Source organism: Lonchura striata, chromosome Z (assembly GCF_046129695.1).
Source record: "Lonchura striata isolate bLonStr1 chromosome Z, bLonStr1.mat, whole genome shotgun sequence".
Classification (NCBI taxonomy): Eukaryota; Metazoa; Chordata; class Aves; order Passeriformes; family Estrildidae; genus Lonchura; species Lonchura striata.
In genome coordinates, this window is record NC_134642.1 from 31,617,795 (window position 1) to 31,638,710 (window position 20,916).

Consider the following 20,916-nt stretch of genomic DNA (forward strand, 5'->3'; position numbering starts at 1 on the left):
AATGGCTTCTGTTCGCAGCACCCTGGAGCTATGTTTTGGATGGTCAGAAAGAGAAACAGCAGTGCATCTGTTCTGAGAAATTTATGGTTAGTGGCAGATGTGCTAGTCTGACACATCTGCGCCAAACTGAAAGCTTTCCAATTGTTCTTCCTACCTTCCAGAACAGGTTACCATTCCCTCAGCTTTGCCAATGTAACTTCATGTTCTGCTTGCCATACAGTTTAAGTTAATACTTTTAATAGTAGACATGGGGAGCTACTATGAATGCAGTCATCGTAGCAGATCTGTAATCCTTGGTGAGTGATTTCAGTTAATTTTAACTACAATCAGATGTTACAGCCTCTAATTAGTAGATAGACTTGGATAGTTATTTTCTTTACTTATTCCTTTGATTTCTTTGACTCTTTGTAGGACACTCTCTGCTACCTCCAGATTACTTTGCACTACACTAGGAGAAGCATTCACATTTTTTGAATAGCAAGAAATTCCATGGTGATGGTAATTAATTTCTTCAACTCAGATGATTATTTGTAGACCAAAATATTTTTCCCCTCTACAGTTGCTAACAATTCAATGTAAACTATGGTGGCAGCATACAAGTTGCACAAGATGTTTACAGACTACTCTCAAGCTAATTTTATCCAACCAGCCCTACTCAAGCAAAGTCATGTGCTTGAGCAAAACCAAAACCAAGTATTATCCAACATAAATAAATAGCATCTTATGTATTACATTCAAACATAACATGGAGTTGCAGCTAACCTGAAAAATATATTAGAAGTTTTTTACAAAAACTTGTAAGAATTTGCACCAAGTGTGAGTGCAACCCCTTAAAGTAAAGAAGACGAATCAGCAATGTAAACCTTATATTCCTCTCAGAGATGGGCTGCAGATGCTGATAACCTGCTGTAATGTCCTTCCCTCTCACCACTGCCCAGTAATGAAACCAGCAGCCTCACGGTCCAGAGCAGCTGCAGAAGCTGCAGAACCATAGGACCAAGAACAGGTGAAGGAAGCAAATATGTGCATAAACCCCATTATTCTTTCTTTTTGTGTAACTGTGCTAATAATGATCTGACATATAGAATTTTGGTTATATTTTCAACAACTTATTGCCTTAGTTAAATAGGAAGTATACTTTCTCTTTGCCAACAACCAAGATTTTGAGCATAGCATAGTTTCTATATCTTAAATGCTATCTCGATGTATTATCAGTACCTTGCAGAAGAAACCTGAAATTTTTTCTAACAAAATGCAACACTCCTCCATATTTGTTAGCTATGTGACCATGCTCTGTTTCATCAATGGAGAAGGTTATTAATTCATCTACTATAATGTTCCATAATGCCTCAATTTTATGAATTTGTGCATATTACAACTGCAAGTGCAAAGTAAAGTGTGCCTTGAGGCAGTAAAAAGAAGATTCAACACAGCTTGAGATGGAAATTTCTTAGAGCTGGATTTAATACTCCCTTTGTCTTACAGCCAAGAGCTTCAAAATTAGTTTTGGCTCCCATTTTTCTAGCCTTTGTCCAAGCATGTAGGAAGGGACCCTCTTTGCCCAGGTGGTAACGTGTCATCAGAAGAGAAAGCCAGAACACAAACACTGCAGGCTTCAGGACAGAGACTGAGTCAGCTGTGGCAGTAGATTTCATGAGGGAGAAGAAGGAATCTACTTCCACCAGGCTTATAGTTCTTACAATAAAATACTTTCTCTAAGCATAACTCAAGAACTTAGTGAGTGACCAAGAATGCAATGAAATACAGATCGTCCACCTGCTATAGTATTAACTTACACAGATCTTTCACAGCGTAGGACATAGAAGACAGGCCTGCAAGAGTGAGACTAGAAGCTTGCAAGGTGAAAAAAACAGTTATTCACACACATCTACTTTTGTGGGTTTAATTTACTTTCATTGCACCAGCACATGGTGTTAGCATTGCATTTCAAGTTCCTGTATAGCAGCTGGGCATACTTCTTGACTCATCAACCAAAATCTTCTCCTGGCCAAAGCCCACAATGTACACTTGGATTCTAAGAGTGCCTAAGAGGCTAAAGATGATGATGAATTTCCTGGGTACAGAAGTAAGAGATTTAGTTCCAATGAGCTTGGGTGCAGCAGGATTTCAGGATGATTAGCAGTGCTAAGTCTCTGCTGCCTCATTTCCGTCAGCAATCTGAAATTCAATTACACAGCAATTTTCTTGCAGAACAGTCCTGCAGTCCTGCTGCTAGCTGTACATTATGTTTTAGACTTTACTTGAACAGGAAGTACAGGAGGTGATTTCTGTGTAGTCTGTTTTGTAATATTGACACATGGGGAACCTCTCTGTCTTGCAATTCAGCAATTTTCCCAAGCATGAGCTATAAATACCCCTAGATTCATATATTAACCATGGTTTCCTATAACAAGGATTATCTCAACTTGATTTAAGGCAGAGAGAGAGAGAGAAACAAACAAACAAACAAATGCAGGAACAACCAACCCAAAGAAACAAAACAAAACAAACAAACAAACAAAACCAACCAAACAAAAACCAACCAACCAAACAAAACACAAAGAAACCCCTACCAACCAACCAAAAAACAAAACAAAACAAAAAAAAAAAAACCCACCCCCCCCCCAAAAAAAAAAAAAAAAAAAAAAAAACCCAAAACAAAAAAACCCAAAAAAAACCCCCCCAAAAACCCAAACCACCACCTCCAAAAAGCAAAACCAAAACAAAACAACCCAAGATTAAAAATAATAAATTTCTAAAATGTATTGCCAGGCATACTGTCCCTATTGTTTAGTCTGCTGAGTGTGCTCTGCTGACATCGCTGAGCAGGTCAGGAGGCCCTGGACATATCACCCCGTATCCAGTCATGTGAAGACCAGGTTTGTTTTGGCAAGGGTCATGTATAGATTTTATAACTATCCTGACTATAAAAACATGCAAGCAAATGGGTGTGGGGTTTTCGTTATTTGCTTCTATTTTTCTTTTTTTTGTTGGTTTGGTTTGTTTTTTTGTGTGTTTTGTTTGTTTGTTTATTTTGTTTTGTTGGGTTTTAAAATTATTATTGGCGGCATCTCATCAGCCAACACGAGCAAGTGCAAATCTTCCCGGCACTCGGCTCACGCTTGTCCGCACAGCAAGGCCCTCGCCCGGCGGCCAGGGTACACCGCCCCGCCGCTTCCTGGGAATCGTAGTCCTGCGCTCCGCAGCGCCTGGGCGGCTTCCTCGGCGCGGCCGCTCCAGGAACTACGCGGCCCGGCACGCCCGGCGCTCCTGGCACGCCCGGAGCCGCCGCCGCGCTTCCTGTGGCCGCGGCGGCAGCGCCGCGCCGCTGGGCCGAGCCGCAGGTACAGGAGCCGCGTCAGGCGGGGCGGCGGTGCCCGGGCGGGGCAGCGAGGCGGGAGCGGCCGCTGGGGGTCTCGGGGCGGCTCGGGGGCGAGACCTGCGGGGTGGAGGGGCCGGGAGGAGCCGCGCCGGCCGCGGGCGCTGGCCGGCCGCGCCGTGTTCCTGGGAAGACGGGCAGATCGCCACAGCGGGGGCGGAGGTACAGGAACGGCATGGAAGCTTTTCGGGCGGTTCGTGAAGCAGGGGAATGTTTGCATCGGTTTTCACGGGCCTGAGGAAGAACCCGTTAAGTTAAAAACAAAAATCTTGCTTGAAATGTAACTTAGCCTAAGGTGATAGTGTTTAGTTTCTGTAACTATTTATCTGCAGTGCCCACAAATATATAAATTATACAACTCTATCCGTCCAAGAAAACCCTAGTTGAACATGCTATCTTTTTTCATTTTACTTAGATTTATCGTTTGGCATTGACCATGTACCTGTTCGTTCAGTCAGAGCTACACGAAAGCTTGGCAGAGGTTCAGCTTATATATTCAAAAGGGTTTTTTTTCCTCAAAAAGTTGTAGAAGAGTATGGACAAGCTGAGGTGTCTATAAGGTGCCACAAGAGGCGCATGATATCCCCATTTTAAAGAGCTCTTAATGTATGCTGCTACTTTCATGACCAGTGTGGCATTCTTCAGTCCCTTCTGACTGAGGATTCACTCCAGGAACTGAGGAAGGAACTCTGCTGTCCCGTGTTGAAGGTCTCATCTTGCAGTGTAGATGGTGCTTATTTCTCATATGTGCACAGCCTGCAGCTTACTTGAGTATTATGCCTTGAACTGTATTCATCCTACTCAGAATTTAAGAGAAGAGTGGTTTACTCCAAATGGCACTTCTAAAAAATAATTTCCTTGTTTGATCTAAATACTTCGATTAGCAGATTCTGGTATTAAAACCATGAGTGTGAGGTGCTTTTTAGAAAGAGTGACTTTTAATAAGAAATGAAGTATGAAGAGCTCTCAGTGCTCCAGCTGCTGTTTGTACAGCACCATTATGGCATGGTGGAGGCTGTGGGAGTAGTGATCTTTCAGCATTTCTCCTCCTGCCCACTGTGGGAAGTTCTCTGATAAGTACCAGCTAAGCACAGTCCATGCTTGGGGATGGTTGGGATGATTGACTAACTGAACACAGTTTTCTTCCTGCCGAGGTAAACCTGTGTGCTATCTCTCTTGCATGGCCTGGGCTGTAACTCTGAATGATCTGTCTCATCTTAAAGCTTCAATCACACACATGTATAACTGAGCCTTTATTAATCTAACTGCTGTTGTTAAATTCACAGTGGAAGCCAACTAATACGGTTTTGCTATCCAGTGCTAACATTATTAGATCACAGGCTACAGTAAAGTTTCTAAATTTACCATATCCTTGTCTTCACTCCTTCGTGCATTTTAGACTTTGAAAGTGAAGCAATGCGCAGAATAAATAAATAGACCTCACAACTTGGGGTAGTTATGAAGTGGATATGTATTGCCAGTGCCCAGCACAAGTGAGATAACTCTCCAAAAACTGGTGCCCCGATCTTTAGTCTGACCCACACTTTTATTTCCAAAGGTGTTCCATATGCAATACATTACACAGCTTTTCCATGCATATTCAACCCCTGGCCCCCCTGTCCTCGCCTCTCATGCTGAATGGGTCCATGCCCTTCTGGGCACGTGTGGTTTGCTGTGGGGGTCTCTGGTGGTCTCTTGGGGCTGAAGATCATGGTCTTGCACTTTTGGTCCTTTGGTGCTTATCTGAGTCCCATCTGTCAGTCTCGGTAGGCTTAGAGGAGCCTCTTTATCTTGGTTCTTTGTATCTTCTGTCCTTTCTGGTATTGTTCTTTATGCAAGAAGCTTCAGAAATTTGCATTTTCTTATTCCCTTTTGTACCATGGCAGAAGTTTCTTAAGTAAAAGGTTAAAATTCGACACAACTCTACAAGCTGGAATATAGATGCTTAATTCATTTTGTTAACTTAAGTGAACTCCAAAAATAGCTGTTTCAAAAACACGTTGAGAGAATGTGAAGACAGCAAAAGCAGGAGCTCATATGGCTGAGCCAGTGAGGATTAATGAAGGTCCAGTCGCTTTAAGATTACCATCTAAAAGTCATGTGGCGTGTACCCTAGAATGAGACTGAGGAAAAATAACATACATAGGCTTAGGTGTTGTTTCACAGTTCATGACCAGCAACAGGAAACCTGTATTATTAAATTCTGACCCACTTGTTTCCTTTTGCTGCCCTTCTGATATAGTGCTTCAGCTTGCGGAAGAATAGAGTGTTTTACAGGCATTTATAGGCATCATCCAACAGTGAAAATGCCGTAGTACGATGCAGTGAGTTTTTGCTCTCTTTTATAGGCATAGATAAAAGAGAAATTAACCTGGTTATTTCTTCTTCATTTTGCTTTTGTGCTTACAGTTGTCCTTTAAACTGTATTGGCTCCAGCTCCAGCCTTTACATGTGTCTTAGCTGCATCTATTTGTAGAGTAGCCACTTTGCTGGTCATAAGCTTGCTTGTCATTAACTCAGTTGTTATCAACAATAGGTACTTAAAAAATAAGCTGTCTTTGCAGGCCCGGCTTCTAATTGACCCTAATGAATCAGGTGAGCGCCAGCTCCACAAGACTCAAATCACTTAATGTGTGATATATTTTGGAATTATTATTTTTCTTCATGGAATACTATAAAATCTGTGTTCTTTCTTTACAGTAGGAGTGCAGAAAAAATCAAACTGGTGATCCCTGTTGCCAGCACTTATCCGGCTGACTTGTAAAGCACAAGTTTTAACAGGTTTTAAGGAAGGGATGTGCATTTGATGTCTGCTTAATCTGTCCCACAAACCATGGCCTGTGGAAGGAAGGGATGTCTGTATTGTGTTCTTATGGAAGATTCTAGCTAAAACCACTGACTATATGGAATTTTAATTTATTTCAATTTTCAATTCAGGCATTAGGAATTAAAATTTTTATCTGCATTTTTATGGCTAGATCTGAAGTCTGATTTAAGAGATGCAAAATGCAGAATAAGTGAGGGGAATCATGTTTGACACCTAGGTTTGTCTGTTCATAAAATGAACACAGGATGTTCAATTGAGAAAGACTAGAATAGACTAAAAAGAAGATAATTGCATTTTTAATTGGAATGGCAGACAACTTGGTGGATGTCTGTAGCAGTGTGTGAAAACTCCAGGGCCTATGTTTTTGTTGTAAGAAGCTGATGTGCACCAGGATAAATTTTAAGTGGAAGGGCATCAATAGGGAGAAAGCAGAAAGCCTAGTGCTGTCGAAAAATAAGAGGAGGCAGTAGAAAAGAAGTGTGTAAAAGGTATCTGTAAGCAAAGTTTGGAGAGGAACAGCATGTCACGTGAAAAGAAGTAAAAATATTGGTGTGAACTGTTTGTAAGTAGTGGTTAGTAAAGGTGGGTTGGGAAAACAATTTTGACAGTGTATAGGAGGATACAGAAAGAACATGAGGAGCAGAAGTCCGTTTGCTAAGCATCAACAGAGGAGCTGAGAAGGATGAGAGCACGTTTAGCTGGGGCCAAAGAACCAGAAGGGGTATTGTGGATAAGGAGGACTTCAGGGTGAAGAATCAAAACTGGTGTTTTTTAGAAGGCTGGAGTGGCAAAAGAGAGAAAGCAGTAAGTTTATGGTGGTGAGATCCTTGGAAAGGATCTGAAAAAGGTGGAGGAATACTTCCTTAACTGTTCAAATCTCTTGTCATGGATGTTGAAACTAGGAGGAATCTGTCAGCGCCACAAGATGAAATAGCTTCTATGGCACCATCCCCTCCCTCACACAGGCATGCAAGCATATAGATAACAAGCCCCAAATTCAACACTGATCTGGATTTAAAGGAAAATAAAGAATAGCTTATTTTAATCTGTGTCAGTCCTCCTTGTCCAGTTCTGTATGGGATCATATAAATGCCATTGAGCTGTCAAAGCAGGACCTGAACTTTGAGTACAGTTTTCATAAACTGAGGGTCCTGTACTGATCCCCTCCCCTTGAGAGCAGAGAGCTATTACCTGTGTCTGTCTTCTAAAAAGCACTTCCATGGCAGGTTTAGCCAATCATAATGCTTCTGTATTTCCTGCCGCATTGTCCATCAGTGTTTTCCCATGCATCCTTCAGCATGGGAAGGATGAGTGGATATGGTTGAAAACCAATAACTTTCAGTTTTCATCCTCTTCTTCAGATTCTTTGTTTTGTTTTGATTTGATTTGATTTGATTTGATTTGATTTTTTGCCAGAGGTATGAGCAGGATAAGCTGATGGAAGAGGATTGACAATATGCGTCTAGGAAGGGATAGAACTGTGTTTGCTTAACTTGGGGTGGTGTGATTTCTGAGCTTGGGCCTTTATGGTGTATTTCCGTGAGTGTGCAGAAGGATGATGCACACCTTATTCTTCCTGTCTCCTTGTGTTACCATTCCGGGTTTCAAACAGCCAGCACTACCCTTCCTTGTCTTGTGGCAGCTCTGGATGTCATCTGTCTTTCCATCAGCCTAACATTTTAAAGCATTCTGAAATGATGGAAGAACTGATGATTCTACCATTGTTGTTTGAAAGTGCCCTGGCTTCTGACATTTTTGTTTGAAGGATTACTGCCTGAGGAATTCTTCAGGAGATAGCAGAATTGAATGCCACTAAGCAATTATGTTTGTTCAGCTGCACACAAGACCACAGAAAGTTCCATGGAAGGCCTGTAATTCTATCTGAGTAGAAATACATTCATTTAAAAGTGATCTTCTCCCCACTCTTTGGTCAGGAGTGGTCTAAATGCATATAATAGTTATTAATGCATTATCAAACCATTTATTACCTTTTACTCCAAAGACCTGGACACAGCACACTGCAATTATCTGATCCTTATTATGGGAAATATACTGGAACTGGAATAAAATGCATATGTGTCTGCTGCAAAGTTTGAAGTAATTTCCTGAAACAATAGGCTCTTATAACTGATAGATTGTTCTCAGCAGTATCATTACACATTAGAAATACACTCCTTTAGAAATTTATATTTAATTTATATTGCCTTGTTGTGGTGCTAAAAGAGATTAAGGGTTGGATAGATAAAAAAACACTGTCCCCACCATACATGGCTCATGATGTTTGCATTATGGAATGAGAATTCTCAAGTGGCACGTTGAAGTTTTTTGCTGGTGCTTTTCATTCCAGGAACTTGTAAAACTGCAGGATTAAAGTTAAATTCATAGCAGGAACATAGTTTTGCTTAACTCAGTGAACTAATTTATTTTTTTCCTTCTTTTCAGGCTAAAGTAACTGACAGAATCTAAAAGGAGACATATTCACCAAATATGGAAGAAGATACCAAACCTATCTTGGTTCCTGTGGGAGGTGATGAAAGCAATTACAGTATCATGAATATACAGTTTAATCCAGAAGACTATAAGTGCAAAAGGTATGAGGAAAGATGAACCTACAGAATTACTGTAAGGAAAAGAGCTGTTTAATCTTTGCTTTTGACAGCAGAATCCTATCCTACAAAGACAGAAAATTAAAATTTGCAAGCTAGGATCTCTGTACGGACAATTGTCACTATATGATAGTATTTTATTTCCGAGCACTGGGTGAATGGATGTTCTTATTAAGTTTTGTTTATAAGGATAAGGTTTTTCTATTGCCATCATTTCAGAGAAGTTCGCCATTAAGAACTCATCATAAGGCTTTTAAAGTGCTCTTCAAACATGGAACAGCACGTGTGTGTATAGTGGAGCATGATTTTTTTTTAAATTTAGAACAACTAATTGAAATGTTGAGACTATGCAAGCAAGTTTGCCTGATGTTGCTATCAATATGTGTAGATAGTGCTGTAGTGCTGTATGTGTTCTGCAGGTGATGCTGGAAAATAAGTGAGCTGAGTGACATTTACTGCCTTTTAAGAAAAACAGTGTAGTGCTTTCTAGGAGTGACCGCATGTGAAAAATTCGTCAGTCCAGCCTTATTACTGTGCCTTCAAAAATAATACCTCTAGCTAAGTAGTTATTTTACACGTTTTCTTTTAACATGTTAGAGTTTAACATCTCTACAAAGAGGTTTGGAATGAGAGACTTCCTCTGCTGCAGTTAAGCTTTTGTGGGCTGGTTGTGGAATCACAACTGAGATCAGAGTGGGACCTGCCCTTTTCATACCTAGCTGAAGGCATCAGCTTTCCATTTCTAGATGAAGGAATAGCACTGTAGCACTTCTTGTACCAGTTTATGGTTCATTTTTTCCTGTCTACAGCTATCATATTTCAGTAAAGCAGTTTTCTTGAAGGAACTGAAGATGGCACTGCTGTGCACAAAATCCTGTTGTCAGAAGCCACCAGAAAAAAGGAGTTCTTGAGGATAGTGTTTTGATGCTATCCGCCTCCAGGTTTGGAAAGCTGAGAGCCTGTATGCGTCCTCTTCTCTGCAAGTAAAGGAGGGAGGATAAGGGTCTGAGGGAATCCAGGGGAACAAAGGGAGTGCAAGTCTAGAAGCATACAGAATTGTGTTAATTGTGTTTATAAAGGCTAGGAAATGGTAGAGTACTTGCGGGTAGCAAAGGCAACTGTGAATGAATGTAAATTAAATCTTTCTCTCTTTGTGGAGTATCTGATCCCTTCCTGTCATAAGACTACTAATTTATATGTATGATTTTTGGGAGTGACTTGTTTTGGAGGAAGTATGTGTTTTGTTTGAGGAGCAGTGGGTTTCAGGTGTTGTGATGATGCAGTAGCAATAAGAGAGGTTTTTTGAAACAACTAAATGCTAAGACTCACTTTTCTAAGTGAAGTTAGGTATTGTTTCCATATTGTGTGATTAGGTTTGTTCCCTGTGATTTCTGGAGACTCAACTTCATAAAAGGTCATAGCCTGTGGCATCTGGTTCCCTTCCTGAAAGCAGAAGTGTGTACTTGTATTGTGTGCCCACATTGTGCGCCTCTAGTTCTGCAGAGCTGCCTAAATGTCCTTTTTGCTCCTCTCTTGAATTCTTTCTCCCATTTTCCATGACGTAGCTTTTTTGCCTTCCAGGTATGCAGAGGCACCAGGATGAAGGGCATGAGGCCTGGGATATCAGAAAGGCCTGAAAATAATAGAGAGGTCAAACAAGTTTGACCTACACTTCTGTACTAGAACAGGCAGCCCCCACACTTTCAAAGAAGAAATAAGGAAGAAGAGGCCATTGGAGTCTGTGTCAGTCGTGGTCAGAGCAAGTCGACAGTTTGAAGAGCTTCATTAAACCTTCAGGGAATAGTGGCTCCTGGGAAGGAGAACTGTTAGGCATTAAAGGATCCAACAGTGAAAATGCCATAGTACAATGCAGTGTGATTTTGCTCTTACTTTGTTCCTGTTTTTTATCTTGGTATTCAGAAACTGGATCCCAGTGCTTGGTAACTTTGCTTTGATTGAGATTGCTCTTCAAGTGTTGTGTGTGATTTGGAGTAATTGCTCTTTGTCCGTCTTAGTGCTGTTCTATACTTTTGTTTGGGTTGTTTGAGATTTGAGTAGTTTGCATAGTTATTTGGTTTTCTTAACAGCTTGGAGGATTTGGGATTTTTGAAAGGAATGCTTTTCAGTGTTTACATAAGAACAATAAGCTAATTGTTTTTTAGAGTTGTAAATTACTTTGTGTAGTATTGTTTTGCTAATTTCAGGGAAATATAAAGCCACTTTTAATCCTTTTAAAGAGGATGATATTGCTTCTCTCTTTTCACAGTATTCAGCGTTTTCTTCCATTTTGTAGCTCCTTTTAAAAGCTAGAATATCATTGCTGCAGTGGCTTATTGGTGATTATTGTATGGGCGTTTCTTGTTTCCTTCAAACTACTTTTTTAATCTGTTCATTGTCAACAGATACTGTAGTTGTCAGTCAAGATGAACCTTCAAATAAGCAATTGATGTTTTGTGCTGGTTCTTTTGCATATGAAAAAAACTTGACAATGCCTCCTGCTAAAGAGGGATCAAGTCTTCTGGCTTTTTTCCCTATTCTTTTTGAAGTCCCAGAGGTTCCCAGAATGTAGGAGACATCAGTAAGTGAAATTAAACAGCTGTAAATTAAACAGTGTCTGTAGGCGGCAGTCAGAGAAGCCTTTTTAATGCAAAAGTGGTTGATTCCCTTTATTTTCAGAGTTCTTTTAATTTAGGAGAAGATCGGCAACCTATGCAAATCTATTCTTTCTGCATTCATTATGCTTTTACCACTCCACATCAGCGGGATTATTTGACAACATTGCTTGCTTTCCCTGATTTTCTATTTTGCCAATATTTTTGTGAATTCCTAGTATTGCTACTTACTAATTGGAAAGAATTGTGACCTTAATTAAGAACCTTCATACTTCCTGGTAAGTGACAAGTAAAATAGCTTTTGTCTTTGACAGGGAAGAGGAATAGTGATTGAAATGTGGTGTGATAAATCTTATGATTCCTAATTTGTTAAAATGTGCGAGCAGTGACCCTATACTTTAAAAGGTTTTGCATCCAACATTTTAAGAAGCTTGTGTGATCGTGCTGTAATTACTATAATGGTGATATATAAATGCAAAAAAATTTAGGTAAAAAGTATTGCGAAGATAATGAAGATTACAAAGTATCTGTAAGCACACTGTTTAATGCTTCAGTAAATCCAGACAGTTTAGAAAGTAAAAACCAAGTCACTTGTGGAATTCTTCAATATAGATTTCCTTAAGAGAAATCTGATATCTGTAATCATAGGTGATCCTGAGTTGTAACAGGCCCACAAGTATACTCATATCCAACTCCTGCCCTTCCACAAGACAGCCCCAAGAGCCAGATCATGTACCTGACACTGTTGTCCAAATGCTTCTTGAACTCTGACAGGCTTGGTACCATGGCCAGTTCCCTGGAGAGCCTGTTCCAGTGCCTGGTGTGTTCCTATCCAGATAGGTAGTTGCCAATTATGAAATAGTTACCTATTCTTATTACTGCTTCTCCTTCCCTTAATTTCCAATATAGTGAATCAGTTTTACTCCTTAGTTTGTCTTGTGCCATTTGCAGCATTCCTATAATAATTTGGTAACTCAGTAAGACAACAAAGCAGTAGGAATTTCCTAGTTTTATTTCTCTGTAATTATCCTATTGAATCCCTAAAAAGTAAATGATTGATGTGGGGTGTCAAAGAAATCTCTCCATTAATCTAAAGTTCCTTCTTGTGGTCTGTTTGGAGGAAAGAAATTGTAAAGCATCCTATAAAGAAGGTTTTTTTCATATTTGTTTAAAAATGAAAAGCTTGTCTAAAGTCATTAATATTGCCATGTAGAGCTAAAAGACATAATGGTACCAAAAAACTCTATTGTACTGTATTAGCTCAATACTTACCATGTTTTTGATCAGATCTCTAGAACCAGTTGTTGGATGTTTAAAAATACTTCAGAAAAGGTACTTGAAAAGCAGTATTGTTTAATCTGAAAGTTCTTGAGGTATGTATTATTAGTCTTAGTCCTTCATTGCCCTACAAGATGTAGTACGTTGCTGATAATTACATAAGATGAATGTAGCACCCTTATGCAAAATTTTATATAGTTGACTAGTGTTCTTGCTACAAGTTACCTCTAGCCCTCCAAATCCAACACTTGAACTTTGCTTATCACAAGGGGACAATGTTAATCATGAGCATCTCTTTTCATTTTTCTTGCTTGCTAAATTGCCCCTGTAGTTAAAAATGTGAGGAAGTTTTGACAAAAGCACTTTCCTTTCTTTTCCTGGACCAGCTCTAGAGAATTATCATTAACTCTCCCTTTGTGTGAGCAAGAAAGCATGAGTGTAGCCACAGGTTTTCTGGGAAGGGTTTCTGAAATACACCTGCGGGGTGTAATGTACGGAAGATATGGACCTCCTGCATGACGCTCTGCAAGTTGTCCATTTTCATGGTCCTGTGGGAAACAGCTCTGTTTTACTGTTGTGTTTGCCCTGTAAAAGAGCACGGCTTTTCAGGCTACCTGCTGAAACAGTAATACAGTAATCGTGTCTTTCAGTGTGTATGAAATTCAAGTGCTGTTATAGTTTATCTCAGTGCATTGTTTCACATCATAATCACAGTCATGTAATCTCTCCCCTTTCCCCAGATCACATTGTCCAATGTTTTTTTCATAAGTGTTTTGCCATGTGAGAGATAGAATATAATTGCCTGTATAAGTCAGATTTTTTATAGGAATGTAGCTGTAGTTGTAGCTGCTAATACTTGCATGTGCTTGCTAATACTTGCTAGTGCTTGCCTGCTAGATATAAAGTCCATAAATAGAGTTTTTCAAAATATATCCCAAATTATACGCTACCTGCTTTGGGCTTTGATAATCTCAGCCTTTGAGAACTTCATTGGGTCCCTGAGAGAGCTTCTCAGACCCCCGTTTGAGTATGGCCTACAACCAGTCTTTGATTTGCTGGGAGCAATACCTTAACCTTGATCCTGAACAGGATGCTACCTTCTCCTAGTGGAGATCAGGGTAAGTAAGTAGCAGGCCTTCCAGCCTGCTCACACAGCTTCTAAGTCAGATTGATGTTTCCAAAGAGATCTACAAATAACATAAAATTGATTGGTGGTCAGTATGTTTCAGGAGTCACTTGCTCAGCAGGGCTAGTGGCTCAGTGGTACCCTAAAAGAAATCAAATTAACTGCTGCTTTACATAATATTAATTCTCAACAGATGTACAGTAGCAGGGATCAAGAGGGAAAGTAGCCCAAGTACTGGCAACAATAAACATACGCACTCCTCTAGTCAGAAAGCAGAAGCAATAGGTATATACAATTTCTTAAGGATTGCTTAATTTTATTTTCTTTTGCTCAGCCATAGATTAGATTCTGGATCCTGCCCTTTTACTGTCTGCTAGACCATAAATTGCATAAATCCAGATTCTGTTCATAATACTAAAGAAGATGAAATGTCTTTCTTTAAACAATTTCTTACCTACAGATAGTTTTTTACTACACGTAATTTATTTTCTTTATATACATTTGGTCATTGACAACACTGCTTTTCCCACAAAATAGGATGTTGTATGCATATTTTCTGTTACTTTAATTTTAAAATGATCCTTGGCTTTCACATTCATTGCGTTAAAAAATAATCTCTGACTGTCTTACACTCTAGGAGAATTTTCTTTGACATCCATGCTAGCAATTGTTGGACACCATTTGGAAAGAAATCCTTGTCACAGATCTACTCACTTTGAATCAAAATGTGGACTTTGTCTCATTGTAACCTTTCCACAGTTGTAGTGGAAATTTATGGGGAGATGAGGAAAGAGAGGAGGGTCTTCACACTATGCAGCTGCTGTATAATGAGCAAAACACATACTTGAAAGTGTTCTAAATATAGTGCATGTCAGCAATCCAAAAAGAAAATAGCTGAGAGTTGACTGGAGGTGGGGCAGCATTTAAACAAGTTTAAACAAGTTACTTTTCCTGTTGGCATGACTACAGTCTTTATTTTACAGGTCTTCAAATGAAATTTTTTATCTGTGTCCAATGATTTGCTCAACCTAGTAAATCTTAAGATGAAACAAGTAAAGTCCTTTGGAACTGACAGTATTTTTATATATTGCCCTATGTTAGCCCCATGTGCCTGTATTTTGAGTAGTAAAGCTATTGCTTAAAATTTATTTCTGTTAAATTGAGATATCTTTCTAAATTGTTTATAAGAATACCGCAAAGGTGCACACATAAAACACATATTTCCCCCATTATGTCATAATCATAGGAAGAAGAGTCAATTGAGACTGTTTTAAAAATATAGAAGTATTCATTTTAATTTCAGCAAATAGGAAACAACTTAGCAAATCTAGGCCATTTTTTCCATGATGAAGGATTATGTAAGAATTAATTAAGTTTAAGATAAAAGAAATAATTAATTTGTGGAGATGGAACTTTGTGTTCTCTATTTTCCTCTTTTGCAAGTCAGGTTTTCTTTCTTTCATTGATACTCCCACCTACTGTCTGCTCTTAAACACACAGGAATTGGAACCTATCTTCCTCTCTTAAAAGACAGAGCAAAGAACTTCGGAGCAGTATTTCTTATCTTCCTTACAGATAACATGTAGTGTCATAGTACAAAGGCGTAAATGATTTATTGGGAAAAAGAATGGGAACTTTTTTTATGGATGTTATTGAGAGCTGGGGTTGGAGGAGTTGCCCAAATTCCTTTGTAGTCTGAAACATAAATGGGTATTGAAAAACAGTAAATTCAAATAGATTTTGCTCATATTAAAGTCATAAATGGCATTACTTTATTGCTGACCTAGTTTCTGTTGTTATTAGTTGGAAGCTAGTTGTGATCTCTGCTTCTGTGGGTTTGAGTGATTTAAACATCAGCCTGGAAGAGGAAGATCAGAAAGCTGTTGTGGTAGTTTCAGAAATTAAAAGCACTGCTGAAAGGAAAAAAAAATGCTGATGTATTAAGGCTTAGAGGACAGCAGTGTCCTCTGTCCAATTTGAGAAATTAGCCTCTCAGTGCTAGGAGACAATGTTGTTTCTAAGCAAAAGCATAATATCCCTATATGGAAGTAAATTAGACTTGAGTTAGAAAAAAAGTCTCGGCAATACCATGATTCAGACGCATTTGTCTGGTAGTGCTCCTTGGATGAAGCTGTATTTGAATGGTGATGTAACTTCAGGAGCAGCTTTCATGTGTTTGCTCTGTACCTCTGTGTGTGCAGGGAAAATGAAGGGCATGTGGTATTCCTATTTTCTCTTTCAGCAGCCATGACCGTGCCTGCAGTCTAACTCAGGTGGAGTAGAGGAGGGGAAGACAAAGTCTTATTCCCATTGCCTTGGCTTAAACGATAGTATGAGCACATGGTCTTACTTGGGTTTGGTTCCTTCCCCACTAAACACAATTCCATAGTGTTTTCAGCTAGATTAGTAGTTCCTAATATTTTCATAGATGGTCCTCATTGCCACCATTCATTCCTCTTTCTCTGCTTTCTGCTTCTGCATTCTCATGCTTTCTGTTTCTACTTCTGTTCCTCATCACTAGTTCTGGCAACACCAGTTAAAAGCACTAATAAGCTTGCCCAAGCTCATTAACCTGTATTTCTGTGTGTGATTCATTGTTGAAAACTAACAACTGGATATTAGCTCTGATGTTAAGTTGCTCCATAGAATCTGGCCTGGAGGCCATTTTAATATGGATATAAACTCATAGTTCTTTCACAGATGTCAGCTTCCCTCAATGGCATTGATGGATATTTTTTCATTTGCCTTGTGTCAATGACAAACCCATCTGGAGTGTTGCTGAGTTGCTCTCTGAGTTGTGTATTAGATCTTGTGTTCCATGGTTTTAAGGGTTTTCCTTTCTTCCCTTTTTTCCCCCTCCTTTAGACCATTTCACGTGGAGCCCACAAACATAGTCAGTGTGAATGATGACATGCAAAGAGTCACTGATGAAGCTTCAGCAATGAATAAGCGGATTCATTACTATAGCAGGCTCACATCCCCTGCAGACAGGGCATTGGTAAGGCAAAGAAAGACAGGGCCTTATTAACTGGGTGGCCTCTGGCATGTTGGGTCTTACACAGCCTGGATTTACATAAGCAGCAGAAATAAAGGTTGCAGGGAGAATTGTTCTGCAGCTTACTTTGAATCAAGTATGTAGTAGCTGTGTGCCTTAGAAAGGTTTTGTTTTATCACAAGCTGTTATTCTGTTATTTACTTCTTGTGCAATGCTTTCACCATTGAAAGAAAATATGCAAACAGCATTCATTTTCTAACAGTGATCCAGGCCGCCCAGATTTCTCCCACCTATGAGATTAAAGCAGTAATTGAACTGTTGAGCTACCGTGATCTGTTCACAGTGTGTTTACACAAGTTTTGCAGAAGGAAAATGCATTTTTCTAGCTATCCAGCTAGAAATTCTATCAACTGTTGGTTGGCTTCCCCCCCACCAGAAGAGAAATAGCATAGTACATCCTTCTGTCTTTTTTTGGGGTGGTTTTGTTTGTTGGTTTTTTTTAATAAATTGTAATTTCCTGTGATTTACAATAGTTGACTTGCTGTGTTTGGGACAATTAGTTACATTGATGTTACTAATAAGTCTTGTTTTTTATCCATTTGTTAGATCGCTCCTGATCATGTCCTCCCAGCTCCTGATGAAATCTACGTGTACAGTCCATTAGGAACTGCTTTTAAAGTAGACAGTTGCACAGATGGCTATGGTAAAAACTCCAGTCTAGTGACAATGTATGTTAAACACCTTGCCATATAATAGTCACAAAATGCATGATTATTGAATGTGCAATATTAACAACATAACTGTTGTTAACTAAGATGACAATGTGAAGTAAGAATGGTTCTTAAAATACTCACTGGATTTTTTCTTCCTAGATTTATGATATGGAATACCATGATGGGTACATCCATATTAAGTATCCCATGGGGAATAAAACAGGTAAACTATGAAAAATGTATGCATATGAAAATGTTTTTGGCAATATGGCCTGCTCTTCTTTTTTTGTAGTATATTCATAAATAAAATGAACTGTATTTCTCCCTCTTAACAGGCAGGCTTCACTTCTGGAATTATTCTCATCTTACTGATGGGCATTTTGACTCTTTATTGCTGTTACAGAGTTGTGAAATCACGGCAAATGATACGTAAGAAATCCAAAGCTTCATCCTGCAAATACTTTAAGTGTTAAATACCAATATGTATTAGATTCTGTTTGTATGTGTCTTTGCTATATGTTAGACCTGACCTGCAAATAAAAGCTGTTCTTTGAATATCTCTATTTTTTGTACTCTGTGTCTAAATGACAGTCTTCCCTTATTAGATATTCCTTCATTTCTTGGGACCTAACTATTATAGCCAAACACAAACTCTTCTCAAGCAGGGTTTCAGATGTTCACTTACTAAGTTTTTGGGGACTTAGGGAATTAGAATAATCTTTTTGCCTGAAGCACTGTCCAGTTCTCTATGCTTCTGATCAACTTGCATGGTGGAACAGCATGTGCTGTAGCTGTATCCCCTTGTGTTGTATGCCTGTATTACCCTAATATTTGTGTGTAGTCTTGTGTTGAAAGCCCTCTATCAGCGGCTGAAGCAGTCACTGACAGCAGCTCTAATTAGAATGTACTTTTATTGTCCAAAACTCAACTTGGGGCTTTTCTTTGATTGGTACTTTTGTGCATAAACTAGCACCTCACTTGCTCAAATAAAGGCCATTAAGACCTTTGTCAGTTTGTGACTGAACTCATTTCAGGGCATGAGGAATAGGTTAAGGAATAGTTCATGGTCTGGCCTACTTTGCCATAACTTCTGCAGAAGGCTTTAGTTGCAAATGCATCGTGGCATTTTTGCCATGTCTTAATTCAGTGCTTCTGAAACTATTCAAAAGCAGTAGTATGGCCACAATAAAAGTGTCCACTTCAGGCTTCTTCATTCAACCACTTAATGAGTGCCATGTTTTAAAGTTACAGGCAATTTTCTTAGCCCTTGAAAGCACTGTGAATGTGTGTCAGAGTATTCTTTAAAAAAACCCACATTTTGTCCTGAATAGTTCTACTGATTCTAATGTAACATTTTGTTTAGATATATTTTTGGATTTTATGTCTTTTTCAGCTTTAACAGATACTTTAAACTGGGAATTCCCAGATGTTTGCAAGTATTACTTTGGATCCTTTGGTCAATGGTCAAGCCTCTTATTTTCTATGGTATCACTTGTTGGAGCCATGATTGTTTATTGGGTACTTATGTCCAACTTTCTGTTCAACACAGGGAAATTTATATACAGTAAGTATACATTTTTGTTTAAGTTTTACAGCAATCCTTTGTAAACATCAAGACTGCCTTATACTGAAAAAGGATTGTCTATTTTTTGTAGTCTTGATTTTCCTGCTACATTGCCTGAAAAAAATCAATTGAGAAGAAGTAACTATGTGTGGTGTTACAGGCAAAGTCCTGTGTGTTTTCAAAGCCACTTTTTCAATTTTTCTCTCAAAGTGTAGTTTTCTTGGTATAGTTTAAACAACCTAAACCTGGCTGCTTGTTTCCACTCTATTTTCACTCCCCCTTTGTTTGCATGCGTGTATCTATTTGAAAAGCCATATAACAGGCTAGACTGTTGAAATAATTCAGGATAATGAAAAAAAACATAGTTCCATTATAGATGTCAAGAAACATACTTAAAATATTGCCATATAGGTTAAGGTTTTGCAAGCATCCCTGAGGAAGCAATTAACTCTTGCAGTAAAAATTATTCTTAGTGTGCTAAGAATCTTAGTGTGCATTGCTACAAAAGAAAACACATTGGGGTTTTATACCCTGGTACATGCACAGGCACACAAGCATTTGTACGTGTAATTAATGTAGAGTTGTGGGAATGGGTGATGAATTGAGAGCTTTGAAAATCTGATTCATAGCATTGAGTAGGTTGACTAAGATTTAAAATATTCTGTTTGGAAGGTAATCTCAGAGGCAAATAACAGCACAGACAGCTAAGCCTGTTAAACAGTTTTTAATTAGAATTCCCACCATTCCTATAGGACATACTTTACTGTATTGGTTAATGACGAATGAATTTTATAGCTGACTTAATTTATATGCTGTTACAGTCATTTCATTTTAGACTTTGAGGTTTCTTAAACAAGTTAACACTTTAATCTTAAATTACTCTAAATTAAATAATTCCATTTCTAATAAATGGCATTATTATTATAAATGGCATAAATATAATTTTAAATGGTGAAAAAACCTTATTTTCTAGTAAAAGTCCTGCTTTTCCATGGGACTGGCATCTATCTTTATCCCTTACATATATTTGTTTGATGTTCTTATTTAAGTTGTTCGGTCTAAGATAACAATCACTGGCTTCTTGTCCTAACTTTCATACTTAATTTCTAGGTGATAAAATGCATAATAGGATGTAGGTTTGACACAGTGGCATCTTCCAGCCACGTGTTTCTAAGTATTCTAAGCAGGAATTCAGTAAGTATTCTAAGTATTCAGCAGCAGCTTATACTTTGTTTAATTCTAATACATTCAGATGACTTCTTAAAATATCTGCACATACAATTTAGGTGGGGAAAATTGATTTTCTGTGGGAAAATGGTCTAGAAATCTGTATTACACAAAGAATGAAAGAATTGTTAGCTGAGTGCAATATCATGTCTTTAACATGGTGTTGCATGGTCTTGTTCTGTTTCTGAAAAAACAAAATCCACAAATGAAATTGCTAGTGCTAAACTGCTTTTTAAATACAGAAGAAGCAGAAATTGACATCTATAACAAATTTGAAAGTGCTTTAATCCTGTAAGAGCTATTAACTTTAATGGCTCCTCATTAGGTACTTGTTTTAAATTAAGAAGACTAAATTGTGATTTTAGTTAAATCTTCTGATTGTTGTATACTCTGAAATAGTAGAAGTAAATATGAGAAACTTATTTGTGATTCAGGATGTCATAAATCAAAACAAAGAAAGAGAAAACACTTTTCTTCCCACAGGACTTTTTCATTTCTTTATGAGAAACAAGCTGCTTTTAATTGCATTTTAAAAATCTGGAGCTAACTGCCCCAATTGATTTTCTGTGCATAACATGCCCACATGCAA

General features: G+C 38.5%; 1 protein-coding gene across 5 annotated transcripts in view; it reads left to right on the plus strand.

Moving 5' to 3' along the window:
- Positions 1-3,276: 3,276 nt before the first annotated feature.
- SLC38A9 (solute carrier family 38 member 9) overlaps positions 3,277-20,916 on the plus strand; it is a 46,070-nt gene continuing 28,430 nt past the window's right edge. The window contains exons 1-7 of one of the 5 annotated variants that reach the window (XM_021534313.2): positions 3,277-3,344; positions 8,649-8,797; positions 16,694-16,826; positions 17,430-17,551; positions 17,696-17,759; positions 17,872-17,965; positions 18,930-19,100. In XM_021534313.2, coding sequence (XP_021389988.2) covers positions 8,694-8,797; positions 16,694-16,826; positions 17,430-17,551; positions 17,696-17,759; positions 17,872-17,965; positions 18,930-19,100 — 688 coding nt within the window. In that variant the 5' untranslated portion in view covers positions 3,277-3,344; positions 8,649-8,693. Of the gene's footprint in view, positions 3,345-3,491; positions 3,542-8,648; positions 8,798-10,393; positions 16,827-17,429; positions 17,552-17,695; positions 17,760-17,871; positions 17,966-18,929; positions 19,101-20,916 lie in introns of those variants that run through there. The other 4 variants (XM_077790138.1, XM_077790140.1, XM_021534315.2 and 1 more) reach the window with 4 other exon arrangements.